Here is a 16,103-nt window from a genome sequence, read left to right as displayed (position 1 = left end):
CCGGGCCCCTCCCACCCCACGCACCTGCGGGCCAAGAGGTCCTCCCCGGCTCTCCTGGCTGTACCCGGCCTGGCACCCGCTTCCTCCGGCCAGCTCCCGGCTCCTCCCTGGCCAGCCCCACCCCAACTCCCCCGGCCAGCAACCCCCTCCTCCCCTCCCCGAGGCCAACCCCTGCCCCCAACGCCGTTCCTCCCTGGCCAGCACCCCGCTCCCCGGACGCACGGCGGCGGCCGGACAGACCGGTGTCAGAACCAGACTGGCCGGAGAGTCGCGGAGTCAGAACTGGACCGGCCGGACTTCAACGGTATCAGAACCACCTTTAATCCCGCCCTACATGACGAGCCCCCGGAGCGCCTCCTCCATCGAGCGCCACTGGATCAGCTGGATCTGGATCTCCACCGTCAGGGGCTCAGGCTGATAGTCACTTTCGTACACTGAAACCAAAAATTTTATTTCTGAGGGAATATGAAAATATGAATCCGGGGCGATGAGCGGGTTGGCGGTGCACGGCCGACCCGGGCGACTCCGTCCCCAAAATGCAATCCTGACCTGGGTCCCCAGGCCAGCACGGTTTCAGAATCGCCCTAGGGTCTTAACTGTAATAAGGCATAAATCACATCTAATCAAGTCATTCAACAAGCTTCAATTTGAGTTACAAGATGAACTAACTGCTTTTTCTTGGGACATCTTTTTCGCTTGAAAGAAGGCTGACAAAATATGGTTATTTCTGCACTTTGGTGGGCCCAGTGGCTAGGACCCCACACTCCCAATGCAAGGGGCCAGGTCCATTCCTGGTCAGGGAACTAAATCCCACATGACCCGGGGCAGCCAAATAAATACATTTTTTTAAATGGTTATTTCAACGTGAATATTTGGCAAATATTTTCTAAAAAGGAATGAAGCAAACCTGGCACTCCAGGCAAAACACCTGAAAGCATTTGGATAAATACATTTATAACATTTGCACTTTCAAGTAGAACTTTGTAACATTGTATCTGCCACCATGAACTTAAGTTTTCCAATATAGGAAGACTTTTCCAATGATAGGTTTGATAATAAAGAAGGTGATTTGGAGATAATGGATAAAGAAACATGTGAACAGTTGGAAAATATGTGTAACTCAGTGAACCAGTATTTTACAAAAAACAATGACTAGATGTTAGCAATTGTTCATGCATAAGATAGATGCTCAAAATGCAGTGTTTTTTGTTTTTTTAAAAAAAGGCAATGTAGACTAATGAATTTAACATAACTTATTATGAAAAACTTCTTCCATATAGATTGTTCCCACGTTGTAACAATCTTCTTTTAAAAACTACTGGTTGTCAAGCCTGATGTAATGTCAAAGAATATCCACAATTATTTAAAAGTCTATTAAGGTATTTCCCTCTTTTCCAGTTGCATGTCCATGTGAGAATAGATTTTCTTCATACACTTTAACTACAGCAAACATCACAGAGACTGACTGCAGAAGCGCCTCTGCATATGTGGCTTCCTCAGTTAAGCCAGAGATTAAAGAAATTAGCAAAAATGTAAAAAGTAAAAGCTTTCTTTAAGCTCATTTTAATCCCAGGGCTTAATGATAAAATTGCTTAAAATCAGTGATAAAGAGAAAACTTTTAAAGCTTAAAGAGAGAGAAAAAAAAGGACACATTATATACAGAGGAACAAAGGATAAAGATGACATTAGATTTATCATCAGAAAAAATAATGCAAACCAGAGGACAGCAGGAGAACAGTGGACATTTAAACACTCAAACTTGAAAACTATCAACTTAAATTTCTCTCTTCCCTCCCCACTCTCCTTTGGGGGCTCCAACTCTGTGGATGTGATTTCCTTTGAATTTATAAGTCACTGATCACTAATGCTCTGTTCATTTTTTTTCCAGCCATTTTTCTCTCTGAGTTTAACTCTGGATAGTTTCTACTGCTTCAAGTTAGTTTCCTCAGTTTTCTTTCTGCATTGTCTAATCTGCCATTAATCCCACTGAGTACATTTTTCAAGTGATATTGTGGTTTTCATCTCTAAAATTCTGACTTATCTTCCATGTCACTATGTAACATGGTCAATCTTTCCTCTAGCTTCTTGGCTATATGGAATATAATGACAAAGACAGCTTTAATGTCCTTGTCTATGAATTCTATAATATATGTCATTGCTGAGTCAATTACAATTGATTCAATTTCATTATATACTGAATTGTCTTGCTTTTTTACAGGCCTGGTAATTAACACTGGGTGGCAGACATTGTGAACTTACCTTGAGTGGCTGGCTACCTCACCTTGGCTTGGCTATTTCTGTATTCTTATCAATATCCTTGGGTTTTGTTTTAGGACACAGTTAAATCTGACCCTTTCAGGTCTTGCTTTCCCTTCCTGTTCAGAATCTGTAGTGTTTCCCAGGGTACTGGGCTCAACCCTTTACTCTTCTATCAACAAACTCATATTTTCATGGCTTTAAACACCATCTATAAGCTGATTCATTCATTCAATCGATGTGCTGGGACCTGGAGATCGCGTGGCCTTAGAGAATACAACCATAGCTCCTGCCCTATGAGAGCTTACTCGTGTGTACATACGTATGTGTGTGTGTGTTAGTCGCTCAGTCGTGTCCGACTCTTTGTGACCCCATGGACTCTTTGCATCCACCAGGCTCCTCTATCCATGGGTTCTCCAGGCAAGAATATGGGAGGGAGCCATACCCTCCTCCAGGGAATCTTCATAACCTAAGGATCGAACCCAGGTCTCCCACATTGCAGGCAGATTCTTTACCATCTGATCCACCAGGGAAGCCCAAGATCTCACATGCTGCGGGAAAACTAAGCCCGTGTGCTGCAACTACTGAGCCCGCACTCTAGAACCCATGCTCTGCAACAAGAGAAGCCACCGCGGTGAGAAGCCCTTACACTGCAACCAGAGAGTAGCCCCCATGCACCGCCGCTAGAGAAAGCCTGTGTGCAGCAATGAAGACCCAGTGCAGCCATAAATAAATACAGTTTTAAAAATTAAGCATCTACACAGATTCACATCTATGTAGGTATCATTGTGATACCTGTGATCATTGTGATTTCCTGTAAAGGAAAACACAGGATGCTGTGAAGAAGATAAAGGGCCTAACCCCAACCAGATGATCAGCTTCCCTGAAGAAGGGCCACTGAAGCTGACTGACCCGAGAAGCAGCAGCGGAGTGAGTGGGAAGTGTAAAGTAAGTACTCTGAGTAGACTTCCCCCGTGCAGGCTAAGGAAACTGCAGTCGTTCTGAGTGAAGACCACCAGGTGGTCTGACCAGGGCAGAGGAGATGGAGTCAAAAAAGAGGAGGCAACTCAGCAGCACTGTCGACCTCGGGAACTCTGGATGCAACTTCTCAACTTCACGTCCCCAAAGTTGAGCTCATCTTCCACCCGGGGGCCCCAATCTCTGCCAGGCAGAAGTCCACCCTGCACCTGCTCCCAGTCACCAGGTCGGCCTGTTTCGTCTTCCTCACGGCTCTCTGCTCTGTCTTTTCCACACCATCCCCACCACCCATGCCTAAACCCAGGCTCTGATTCTTGCCTTAATGCTTTTTTTTTAAGGTGACTTTTTTTTTACAGCGAGAGAAAATTCTCATAAAATTCAAAACATTTAAACCATTTAAAAGCATACAGTTTGGTGACTTTTAGTAAATTTACAATGTTGTGCATCCATCACCACTAATTCCAGAACATTTTCATCACCCCAAATGGAAACCCATTAAGCAGTCACACCCCTTTCCCCTCCCCCACTTCCAGGCAACCACTGATCTACTCTCTGTCTCTATGGATTTGACTAATCTCAACATTTCATATAAAGTGGAATCATACACTACGCAGTCTTTGGTGTCTGGCTTCTTTCCCTTAGCACTGAGTTTTCAAGCTTTACCCATGGAGTTGGATGTGTCAGGGCTTCATTCCTTTTCATGATGGAATAATTCCCCATTGTATGGGGACTTCTTAGTGGTCAAGTGGCTAAGCTGAGTCTGAGCTCTCAATGCAGGGGGCCTGGGTTCGATCCCTGGTCAGGGAACTAGATCCCATACGCCACAACTAAAAGGTCTCAAGTCCCACAGCTAAAGATCATGCATGCTGCAACTGAAGAACTGGCCTGCTACAACTAAGACCTAGCATAGCAAATAATTTTTTTCTTTAAAAAATCCCACTGTATGGGTAGATCACATTTTACTTATCCAGTTCATTCACTGATGGTCATCTGGGCTGTTTCCACATCGCCTGCTGCTAACAGCACTGCTGTGATCTTACCTTAGACTTTTGCAGCAGTCTCCAACTGAGCAATGTCTTCCATCTCTCCCCATAAGCCAAATAGTTTTAAAAATTAAATCTAAAACTTACCTATTTAAATGCTATCACTGCCCACCCAACAAATCCAAGATTCTCATACAGCAAAGAAGCGCTAATGCCCTGCAGGAGCTTCCCGGGTGGGGCTCACATGGTAAAAGAACCTGCCTGCCAATGCAGGAGACATAAGACACAAGTTCGATCCCTGGGTGGGGAAGATCCCTTGGAGGAGAGTTAAGTATTCTTGCCTGGAGAATCCCCATGCACAGAGGAGCCTGGGCCATAGTCCATGGGGTCACAAAGAGTCAGACATGACTGAGCAACTGAGCACGCCCTGCAGGAGCAAGACTACCGCTGAGCTGGAAGGACACTGGGCACCCCGAAGCCTCCCCTCCCCTCCCTACTCCATCCTGACCCCGCCCCAGGATGCCTGTCCTGCCCAGGTCCTGACGGCGGCAGGCCCCTGTGCACAGGGCCACAGGGAAGACTCAGGGTTTGGTCCTCAGTGTAGGCATGTCCCTCCCGTCGGCAGGAAGATAGGATTCTCCACCTTTCCCTCCCTTCAGTCCCCAGTCAGACTAACCCTCAGGGAGTCCTGCTGTATTTGTGCCCTTCCCCCAATTCCTGCATGGAAATCCCAGCCCCCCAAGGTGATGCTGTTGGGAGGTGGGGCCTTTGGAAGGTGATTATGTCATGAGGGCGGGGGGGGGGGGGGGTGTGGAGGTGGGGGAAGGCGGTGGCGGCTCTTGCCCCTCTCCCACCAGGTGAGGACCCAGGGAGAAGGTGCCAACCAAGAAGAGGACTGTCACCTGGTGCTGCTGGCATCTTGGTCTTGGACTTCACCTCCAGAGCAGCTGGAAATCAACATCCGGTGTTTATTCGCCACCCGCCCTGAGGCAACTTACAGCAACCCTAACGGCCCGGGGCTGGTCCTCGGTAAACCCTCCCTGCCCTCTGCCCCTCAGCACCTACCTTTTTTACCTTTCTTGTTCTTCTTTGCATCCTGAGAGAGAGAACCACAGAGTAAGTTCCTCACTGGAGTGGGGGGGTACCGGAGGAGGGGTGGGTACAGACCCTGGTGGGTGAGAGCTCCCTGGCTCTTGGACCAGGGAGGTGAGGCGGGGTTTCCTCCAGAGGAGCTGCCCGGCCTGCCCGCTTGCCTGGCCCCTCGAACTCAGGTGACCCTTGTTGCATGCCCCCACCCCGCCGTCTTGTGGTTCTGCTCCCCCTTCCCCATGCCACCTCCCTCTCCCTCCCCTCCCCCTCCAAGACCAGGCATTTGTGGGCGGGGGAGCGGTGTGTGTGTTGTGGGGGGGCGCGTTATACCCTGTTAAGTGTCAGCCTGTCAGCTTCCAAGGTCCGGATCACCCCAAAGTTGCACACGGTCGACACAAATGGCTCCCCCGCCAGCAGGGGCTCCAGGACCACCGGGCTGCTGCCCAGCACCCGCAGGATGGGCGGGTCCTGGTGCAGCTCCTTGGGAAGCTCCTTCTGCTTCTTGCTCCCTTTTTGTGCCTGTGGAGAGAGGCCAGTGGGTGGACGGGGAGGGCAGGGGCCAGGAGCAGCCTCCCACCACGCAGGCCGCCACTCCCACCTGGAGGTACCTTGGGGGGCTCCTTCTCCCCTTTGCCTGCCTTGTCTTTGCCCTTCTTGTCTTTCTCCTTCTCCTTCTTGTCCTTTTCTGCTTTGCCCTTCTTAGCAGCCAAGGGACTATCTGCGGAAGACGGCTGCTCCACAGGCCAGGAGAGAATCTAGTGGGTGGAGGTGGGGAGGGGGCTAGCCAGGATCTTTCTGGAAAAGCACAGAGACCCTGCCAAGGCGGGAGCAGGGCTACAGATGCCCGACAGAGAAGCAGAGCACAGGAGACAGGGGCAGCGTATGCGCCCTGGAGAGCGCGGGCGCCCACCTTCTCCTCCACGACGGTGACCACGGTCCCCGAGAGCAGGAAGGCCTTGAGTCGTACCAGGTCCCTCAGCGTGTGCTGCATCTCGTAGTTGCAGGGGATGACGTCAGACCAGGGCTTGGGGACCGTGCTGAAGAGCACTGTCCTTGGGAGGAGAGAGGCCATATGGTGGGGGGCTGTGCCATCCGGGGAGGGCTTTGAGAAGATCAGCAATACGCGGGTACAGCCAGGAACAGAAGGCCAGGAGGGATGGGGGCACAGAGAACAAAAAACACCCGGTGTGGTCTGGGCCCGGCCCCCAGCCACGTGAGCATCCTTACCCTGGGGATGGGCAGAGCTGGGGATCCAGGAGCGGCCGCAGCTTGGCCAGCTCTTCTGCAGAGTCTAAGGACCGTGGCAACGGCTCGGAAGCGCCAGAGACAATGGACTCCTCCAGCTCCCCTGACTCGGACAGGGAGGCCAGCCCAGATTCCAAGGACTCTTCTACGTCTTCGATGATTTCTTCCAGAATGTCCTCATCCAACTGTTCCATGCTGGGAGGCTTGATGATCTGTCAAAGAAGTGAAAATACATTCAAGACTGCCAGCCTCAGAGCTCACGCCCGACACGATGTGCACAGCGTGTGAACGGGCACCTGTGCTTGACGGACGTGAAGCAAAGAAACACACGGGCTTAGAGGGCAGGGAGTTAAAAACCAACCAACCGAACAAACAAAACACCTCGTCTTGATTCTTTGGAAAATTCTATGTTAAGAGTAAAGACAGGGACTTCCCTGGACGTTCAGTGGCTAAGACTCCGAGCTCCCGATGCAGAGGGCCTGGGTTCAGTCCCTGGTCAGGGAACTAGATCCCACATGCCACAACTAAAGATCCTGCATGCCAGAACAAAGACGGAGGATCCAACATTCTGTAACTAAGACCCAGCACAGACAAATAAATAAATGAATAATAATGGTAAAGAGTAAAAATAGTAACCATTTCTTCACAAGTTAGGAAACCCTCACATTTCTCCTAGTCGGATGACACTGTTGGGTTTTCTTGTGATGGGAAGGGAGAGGGGAGGTATAGGGGAGTTGGAGAACAGGGTTGGGAGGCTAGCAGCCTAATCCCGAGAATATGGGCTGCTCCCTTGTTAGGTCCTTTGCTTTCGTTTCAAGGGGGATTAGGAAGGGGTGAGCATGACTGAGAATCACTCCAGCTTCAAGGGGCTTCCCAGGTGGTGCTAGTAGTAAACAACCCACTTGCCAATACAGGAGATGTAAGAGATGTGGGTTTGATCCCTGGGTCGGGAAGATCCCCTGGAGGAGGAGATGGCAACCCACTCCTGTATTCTTGCTTGGACAAGCCCAAGGACAGAGGAGCCTGGAGGCTACGGTCCAGGGGATCACGACTGAAGTGACTGACCACACCAGCAACACCAGCTTCAGGAAACGGGCTGAGCAGAAGCTGCCTTCCTGTTCAGAGGAGGGTATGAATTGGAAAGATCCATGTTAAGGGGCTTCCTGGGCCCCTACAGCCATCCTGTCTGCACAGGGGACTGAGAACCCGAGAGCAGAGCTGCCCCAGGCACCCACCTCGGCCAGGACGCCACCGTATTGACTTCCTTCACCTTCTTCATCTTCCACAAAATCGTACGTCACATAGTAGTTGTAAGTGATGAAAGGGCCTTGGGGCCCTGGTTCTGGGTCCAAGACCGAGGAGTCCAGCACCCCTCGGAGGTTTCCAACAGTCACCAGTAACTGCGCCTCGGGCGCCAGGAGATCTGCAGGAGGGAACAGGCAGGGGTGAGGGGAACCGAGGGATGAGATGAGCAGACAGGGCAATGAGGGCGGGTGAGCACGCCTCCTGCCTCCTGCCCTGAGCCGGGTTGAGCCTCACTTTGCAGACTTGGCTTCATGCCCCAGCACTGCCAAGTTCAACACGCAGGGAATTGGGATAAGTCTCAGGGGCATCCTGGTGGCTCGGACAGTAAAGAATCTGCCTGCAATGCGGGAGACCTGGCTTCGATCCCTGGGTCAGGAAGATCCCCTGGAGAAGGGAATGGTTACCCACTGGAGTATCCTTGCCTGGAGAAGTCCAAGGACAGATGTTACAGTCCATGGGGTCACAAAGAGTCAAGACACGACTGAGTGACTAACACTTTCACTTTCCTTTGGGCAAGACGCCCCTCTTCAGCCTTGTTTTCCTGATCTGTATAATGGAAACGGCAGGAGCTGCTTTGCAGGATGCTTGCAGATGGAGACTATGTTACTTTAGCCGGTGCCTGACACGCAGGAGGAGGAGCTATTATTAGCCATGTTTCATCACCCTGACCTTGAGAAGACTCTGGTACAGCCACAAGGGGGTGATCTCAAGCCACCAGCAAGCCAAGAAGCTGATTTAAAGAATGTTTCCCATTTGTCTCAGAAGGAAGGGAGGGGACCGTGATGGTCCCGACCCCCTACCATTTCTGTCCCCAAATCTCAATCACGTGGATCAAAATCTGGGAGAGAACTCTGCCCAAGAAAGTGAGTTACACCTAACCGGGGTCTGAGTCAGCCGGGAAGCTGGGTGACAAACAAGACGTGTGTACCCAGTAGGGTGGTGGGTGGGCCGGGGGGCCCCCCTTGACAATTCCCCCACGCCCTGCGCCTTGGCCCCCTCACCCTCGCTGTGGCTGAGCCCCCGGAAGAGATGCTTCTCGCTGGATGCCACGGTGATGTCGTCCAGCACGCAGAGCCTGGCCAGGCTGTCGATGGTGAGGCCCCGGTAGTGGGGCACCAGGGCCAGTGGATTGCCCTGCAGAAGCAGCAGCCTGAGGTGCGGCAGTGTCTGCAGGCCGGCCACCATGCTCTGCAGGTCCGTCAGGTTGTTGAAGCTCAGGTCCAGGGAGACGAGGTTGGGCCTGGAAGGTGAGTGGCACGGCCCAGGAGCACGAGGCCAGGTGAGCAGAGGGGTGGGGACGGGCAGCCGTGGTCTTGTCACTGCATCTGCCAGCACCCCCAGCAGCCCGAGTCCCGGCTGGACAAGGCCCGGTGCTGAGGGCAGGATGGGAGACTGTGGCCCGCCCTGACACCCAGACCTCGGGCCGCTCTCGACCCGAGTTAGCCCCCTGTCCGGATGGAGCCCCCGGTTCCCCCGACCCCCTCGCTCTTGCTGTGCGCAGAGGTGGCTGTCACATCCTGCCTCCACTCAACTTGTATGTGTATAGACCTCTTCTCAGCTAACCATCTGGCTATCTCCCATACATCTAGAAGGTTCTCAGCAGAGACGGACAGACCGGTGAGGAAGGTGGAGGCAGGCCTCTGGACGGAGGAGCCGTGGGGATGGGGTAGGAGAGCCCGACAAACAGGGGGGCCTGGGAAGAGGGGGTGTGAGGCTCGAAGGGTCTAGAAGCTAGAAGAAGTACCCCAGAGTCAGATCAGGCCACGACCATGGGAAGCTGTGGCCTGGTTCGTTCCTTTTATTATTATTTTTTTAAATATTTACCTATTTATTTGACTGCGCCAGGTCTCGGTCGTGGATATGGAATCTAGTTTCCTGACCAGGAATCAAACCCGGGCCTCCTGCTTTGGAAGCGTGGAGTCTTAGCCAGTGGACCGCCAGGGAAGTCCCTGGTTTGTTTCTTGGGGCACGTGGGTGAAGAAGAACCAGCCACTAGGGACAGAGGAGGCGCCCCGCACCTTCCACCTGGTGGCAGGCCTCCCTCCTGTGCAAACCAGAAAGTGAACGGATTCCCGCTCTGGGAGTAGAGGCAATAGCAACAGTTCACAGGGGACACCTCATCAGCACAATCCCGCCGTCACACGCGACCATCTCCCTGCCGCACCTGCCCTTCTTCCCTCCTCTCATCCTGTCCTGATGTTGACCAGCCAGTCATAGAAGTATCCGAGAAGAATACTTCATTTGGACCGGCACACAGATTTTATACAATACCAGCCTCCTTCAGGAGAACTGGTGAAAGCATCAGAAAGATGGATTCGCAGGACGTGTACCCTCCTTTTAAATTCAAAACAGCAAAAGATGGAGCTTTCACACATACATGTTTCTGTGAAGTCCACACTCAGCATCAATCAGGTGATGTTATCTTAAGCCTGTTTTCCAAATCAAAGACCAGAACACTTAAGGGACGTCCCTGGAGGTCCAGTGGTTAAGACTCTGCGCTTCCACGGCACGGGTTTGGTCCCTGGTTGGGGAACTAAGATCCTACATGCCGTGTGGCCAAAAATTTTAAATGAATAAAATAACAAAAAATAACCAGAACGCTTAGAACTCTGGCAGAGTTCTGAACTCAGCTGTCACACACAGCCCAAAGTGTGTGTTCTCTTTCTACGCTTCGCAGCTTCCCTGACGACGGAGGTCAGTGGAAGTCAGGGATATGGAATCATGCATGGTCAAGGCTGTGCAGGGGCAGCTTTGCCAAGATAGAGAAAGAAGAGGAAGGAGGAAATTAGGGTCAGAGACAGGCCTTCCATGAGCACGTTCCCAGGCCACCTGGGAAAGCTGTCCTGCTCCTCGAGGCTTTCCTGGGCTGTGAGGAAAGAACTGTTGTGAACCTCAGCCCAGGGATGTCTGCCCGGGATTCTGAGCCCTGGGAATCCTCATAGAGGCTTCGACATGCCTCTCTGGCCCCTCTTCCTCTGATGGAGGGTTTGTTTTTTTTTTTCAAATGTGGATCATTTTTAAAGTCTTTATTGAATATGTTACAATGTTGTTTCTGCTTTATATTTTAGGGGTTATCAGTCCAAGGCATGTGGAATCCCTGACCAGGGATCGAACCTGTAATGCCCTGCATTGGAAGGCAAAGTCCTAACTGCTGGACTGCCGGGGAAGGCCCTCCTCTGATAGGCTTTCACGGGTGGTCTCGGCTGCCCTCAGACGTCTCAGATTGCCTACTGCTCATCCACCAAGGAGACAAAGTCAAAGCAGACTTGTCTGTAGGGCAGTGGTTCTCAGGTGGGGGTGGCTTTGCCACCCAGTGGCCGTGTGGCACTTTGGGTCATCACAGCGGGTCTGGGGTGGACGCTCCTGGCCTCTGATGGGCGGAGGCCAGGGAGCTGCAGGATGGCCCTCAGAACCAAGAATTCACTGGCCCAAACGGCAACAGGAATCCTGAATTGGAAGCACGTCCTCAAAGCAAAAGGTCCACTCACTCTCATTGGCTCTTTGTGCCCTTCCCTGGGCCTCAGTGGGATTTTTGGTTTATGGGGTCAGAGGAAAAAACCCTAGGTCTGGACCTCGCAGCCAACCAGGACTTATTATAGAAAAGAGCAAAGGAGTTCTCCAAGCCCCCAGCTTAGAGGGGCCCACGTGGCGCGCTCAATCCCCTCCCCCCTCTTCCCACGGGGAGCTCCCGAGTTACCAGTGGTCGCTGGTGACGTACAGACTCTCCAGGGGCCCCAGGAGCTTGTTGTGGCCCAGCCCCAAGTGCTGGAGCTGCGGGGGCGGGTGATGGCACAGACACCGCATGCTGGCTATCTTGTTGCCATACAGCTCCAGGACCTGAGAAGAGCGGACAGACAGCCCGTGAGCCCGGGGAGATCAGAGTCCACCCCCTCCTGCAGCTCTGGGCAACTTAGGAGGGGAGCTGCGAAGTACTCAGGCCTTGTCTCTCTGGGCCCACCTGGACTCGCTTCTAAGGATCCGGGAAGAGGGACTTCCCTGGTGGTCCAGTGGCTAAGACTCCACGCTCTCAGTGCAGGGGGTGTCAGGGAACTAGATCCCATATGCTGCTACTAAGACCCAGTGCAGCCAAGTAAATAAATATTAAAAAATAAAGTAAAAATATAATAATAAAGTAAATACAGCCTTTGGGTTGGTGAACACTGGCGTACAGGAATCTAAGTCCCTGCCTTCGAGGCTTTGGGGTGTATACCTAGGAAGGGAATTTCTGGGCCACGTGGAAATCCTGTGTTTCACTTTCTAAGGGATCTGGCCAACCTTTCAAAAGCCTTGGACCCACCCTTAGCACACAGACATGATGGTCAAACCTCTTGGGGAGTGGGCAAGGGAGGGGCAGGGTCTCTGGGCAGCTCTGGCTCCAAGACCCAGAATGGAACCTGGGCTCCTTTACTTTGAGAGTTGGGGGCAGGTTGGTGGTGTCAATCTCCTTGATTTGATTAGCACTCAGCACCAACTCTTTAAGCTTCACAAATTTCAGGAGCTCTTTGTCCACCAGGCTCACCTGGAAGGGAGGAAAGGGAGATCGGAGCTGCAGTGGCCGGGGCGGCCCTGGCGTCTACTTGAGGACAGCAACGGTGCGTCCAGCCCCAGAGGATGACTGCCCCACACCCCGACCCCCTTCCTCTCTTTGTGCCTTCCCTGCAGCCTTCTGCCAGGACCTGCAGCAGCGTCCCACCTCTCAAGCCTCACCCCTCCTCTGACACCCTTCCAGCCTCGCTGTCTTGTGTCCCTTGCTGGACTGTCAGCTCCCGAGGGCAGGAAGCAGAGCCATGGTGAACCCTGTGGCCTTAAGGGACCACTCTAGTCTCCATCCCGCAGGGTCAGGCCAGAAACTTCAGGGGCCTGTCTATGAATCCTCAGTTGACTTTGGCTCCAAGGACATTACGGGCCATCCTGGCTGGGCCTCCCTTCTCTGTGGCGACAAACTGGGCCAGTTTGCCAGGCTTGGTAGCCCTGCTCTGTGGACAAGCTGGTGAGATTAATCAGAAGGAAGGCAGAGCTAGGTCTTACCACCCGGTCCCGTAAGACAAATGTCTCCCCTCTCATCAGCCCTGTACCTGAGGCTCACTCCCAGCACTCACATCCTCATCCACCACCCGGAGCGACCTGAAGTAGGTGTAGAAGAAGCTGTCTTTGAGCATCAGTGGATTCTGGATGGCCAGCTCTTTCAGGAAAAGGTCCTCTGCACTTGAGCCCTCCACCAGAGCCCAGGGTGAGTGGGCGCTGCGGACTAGGCCCAGCAGATCCTCCACCGTCTCCTCCCCAGGACTCAGGGCCCTCTCCTCTCTGGGGATCAGCTCCCGCCATGCTCGGCTAGTTTGAGGAAGAAATCGTGACTTATTCTGCAGTAAGGGTGGGGGGGGGAGGAACAGAATTTCTCTCTTTATGACTCACCCTCTCTCAAGGATTCAAAACTCTCAAAATGGAATAGACTATAAGACAGGATGATCAGGGTGAGCTTAGACGCCAGGAGGTATAAAAGGCGATCTGTGGGAGGTAATTAGACAAGGAAAGGTTTCTGAAGCAGAGGTGGCAAAGGGTGAACATCTGGCCCTTTAGATGCCATAAGTGGAAGATGAAAGATTTTGGTCCTTGAGTTTACTGTTTTCCACCCCTTCGTCTTGAGAGACGTCTGTCTATGAAACCCCAAAGCACAGCACAATGCAGGCACAATGTAGGGGCCCAGTCAATGTTTGTTCATGAAACAAGTTAATCAGTTCCTTGATTAACATCTCGGTTTTCTCTTCTATGAAAATGGGGACCAGCCTGACAAAGGAATGTGGGATCCCAGCTTCGCACTAGTCAATCCTAAAGGAAAACAGCCCTGAATATTCATTGAAAGGACTGATGCTAAAGCTGAAGCTCCAATACTTTGGCCACCTGATGCAAAGAGCCGACTCACTGGAAAAGACCCTGATGCTGGGAAAGACTGAGGACAGGAGAAGAAGGGGACGACAGGATGAGATGGTTGGAAGGCATCACCGACTTATTGGACATGAGTGTGATCAAACTCTGGGAGAGAGTGAAGGACAGGGAAGCCTGGTGTGCTGCAGTCCATGGGGTCTCAAAGAGTTGGACAGGAACACCAAAAGGCTTCCCACCAAGCCCATGGGAACCATTCAGGACTCAAGACTTCCTGGCACACTCGAGATGCCCCTGGTTCTGAGGGTCATGCTCCTCCTGCACTTAGCTGGTGAGGACGGCCCCTTTGGCCACATCTCAGCAGGTTCCTAACTGTAAACCTGCTCTCAGGACGATATTTCACCCCTAAAGGAGGCTGGTGTCTTTAAGAGAGCCTGCCCCGGGGTCCCGCTCCGCTCGAGGGAGGATCCCTGCCCTCTACCCTGGGTCAGCGCCCACAGGCCACAGGTGGGGGCCTATCTCGTCCACCCCTGCAGCGTCCCTGTTCCCACAGTCCACCCCCATCCCCATCCCTAGGTCAGGACGCTCCCCAAACGCCCAGATCCAAACATCTTCTCCAGGCTTCTCCATATCAACCAACTCCTGGGGCTGGTGGCGCCCTCAGCACCCGGGGCCAGCCCTTCCCCAAGCCCCGCTCTGCGTCCCTAGGCCCTGGCCTGGCCCCGGGTCGGTCCCCTCCGTTTCCCAGATCCCCGAGCTCCTCCCCCGGCCGCCCCGCCAGGGCCCGCACCCAGCTGCCGGTGCCGCACGGGAACTCGTGCAGACACAATTGTCGCAGGTGCTCGCGGACCGCGGCGCTCAAGGTCCGGGTCTCCGGCTCCATGTTCGCGCGTTCGCCACGCCAGCTGGTTGCTAGGCAACCCCCGGGACGCCCCAGGCGGCGGAGGCGCGGTTGCGCAGGAGCTCCTGGAATCCACTATTTTCGTTGTGGACAAAGTTTTCCAGCAGCCAGGAATCAGAGACCCAACTGCTCAAGGTTAGCAATACTCTCCCCACCACCGCCTGGGGGTGATTCTGTGGTGGCTCCGGCAGGTATTGAGCGCTTCCCAGCTGCTAATCCGTTTCTTCTCTGGAGCACCTTCAGAATAAAGTATTAATTCTTATCCCCCTTTGGCGGAGCTGGGGAGGAGAAATGAATCCAAGAAAGAACAGCCCTCACTAATCAGTGGATTCCAAGGTGGATCCCCGCGTCAGAAGTTTTAATCACTGTCCATCCAGACAACAGATTTAGCACCAGGGCCCCACTTTAGACTGGTCCAATCTCATTCATCTTTCCATCCTCAGCATCTAGACCACTCCCCGGCTGGCAACGGACTCCTGGGCACCGGTTTGTGAAATTAACGGGATAAGATGATGGGAGTGGGGGCTTACCTGGTGGTCCAGTGGCTAAGATTCCACAGTCCTAATGCAGGGGGCCTGTGTTCCATCCCTGACCAGGGAACTAGATCCCATATGCTGCAGCTAACAGTTCATATGCTGCAACTCAAAAGATCCCGCATGCTGCTACTAAGACCTGGTGCAGCCAAATAAATAAAAATAAATATATAAAAAGAGATGGTTCTTGTTCCTATAATTTGAAAATGCAACATCTTGACTGAGATTTAATGTATGTAACTAAAATTCACCCATTTCAAGTGCACAATTCTTAAGTATTTTCATAATGCCACTACATCCATAGTGCAGCTCTCACTGTAATCTAATTTTCAACTTTTTTCTTCATCCCAAAAGGACACACAGCATAATAGATTCAAGGTTCAGATATGTTGCATCATGTCTGTACTTCACTCCTTCCTATGGCTGAATAATGTTCTATATATGGGTAGAAGGCACTTATGTTTATCCATTCATCAGTTGAAGGACATCTGAGTTGTTTCTACCTTTTGATTCTGATGAATAATACAGCTATGAACATCCATGTACAAGTTTTGTATGAACATAAGTTTTCATTTCTCTTGGGTAGATACTTAGGAATGAAATTTTTGGGTCATATGGTAACTCAACGTTTCACATTTTGAGGATCTGCTAAACTATTTTACACAGAAGCTGTACCATTCATTTTACATTTCTACCAGGAATATATGAGAGTTCTACTTTTTTCATATCCTCACCAACACCAATTATTTTACATTTACAAAAACTATAGCCATCTTAATAGGTATGAAGCAGTCTCTCTTTGTGGTTTTTATTTGCATTTTCCTAATGCCTGACAAAGAGATGGAAAGACCAAACCACCTGTCCTGCCTCCTGAGAAATCCGTATGCAAGTCAAGAAGCAACAGTTAGAACTGGACATGGAACAACAGACTG

General features: G+C 52.0%; 1 protein-coding gene across 1 annotated transcript; it reads right to left on the bottom strand.

The window, feature by feature from the left end:
- Positions 1-203: 203 nt before the first annotated feature.
- LRRC43 (leucine rich repeat containing 43) lies at positions 204-14,620 on the bottom strand. Its single transcript, XM_065903791.1, has 11 exons — positions 14,528-14,620; positions 12,933-13,217; positions 12,266-12,376; positions 11,555-11,694; positions 8,859-9,097; positions 7,788-7,975; positions 6,535-6,764; positions 6,218-6,359; positions 5,916-6,062; positions 5,638-5,826; positions 204-549 (listed from the first exon to the last, which is right to left on the bottom strand). The coding sequence occupies exons 1-11, from the start codon at positions 14,618-14,620 to the stop codon at positions 331-333; spliced, it is 1,983 nt and encodes a 660-aa protein (XP_065759863.1). The 3' UTR covers positions 204-330.
- Positions 14,621-16,103: the final 1,483 nt, after the last annotated feature.

Source organism: Muntiacus reevesi, chromosome 13 (genome assembly GCF_963930625.1).
Source record: "Muntiacus reevesi chromosome 13, mMunRee1.1, whole genome shotgun sequence".
Lineage (NCBI taxonomy): Eukaryota > Metazoa > Chordata > Mammalia > Artiodactyla > Cervidae > Muntiacus > Muntiacus reevesi.
Note: the sequence above shows the minus strand (reverse complement) of the source record. Positions and strands in the feature narration are given on the sequence as shown.

Coding starts and splice junctions, on each gene's coding strand:
- LRRC43 (XM_065903791.1), bottom strand. CDS start 14,620: ATGGAGCCGGAGACCCGGACCTTGAGCGCCGCGGTCCGCGAGCACCTG. Junction 13,218..14,527: donor CGTGCGGCACCGGCAGCTGG/GTGCGGGCCCTG, acceptor CCCTTACTGCAG/AATAAGTCACGATTTCTTCC. Junction 11,695..12,265: donor ACCTGCCCCCAACTCTCAAA/GTAAAGGAGCCC, acceptor CGCTCTTCTCAG/GTCCTGGAGCTGTATGGCAA.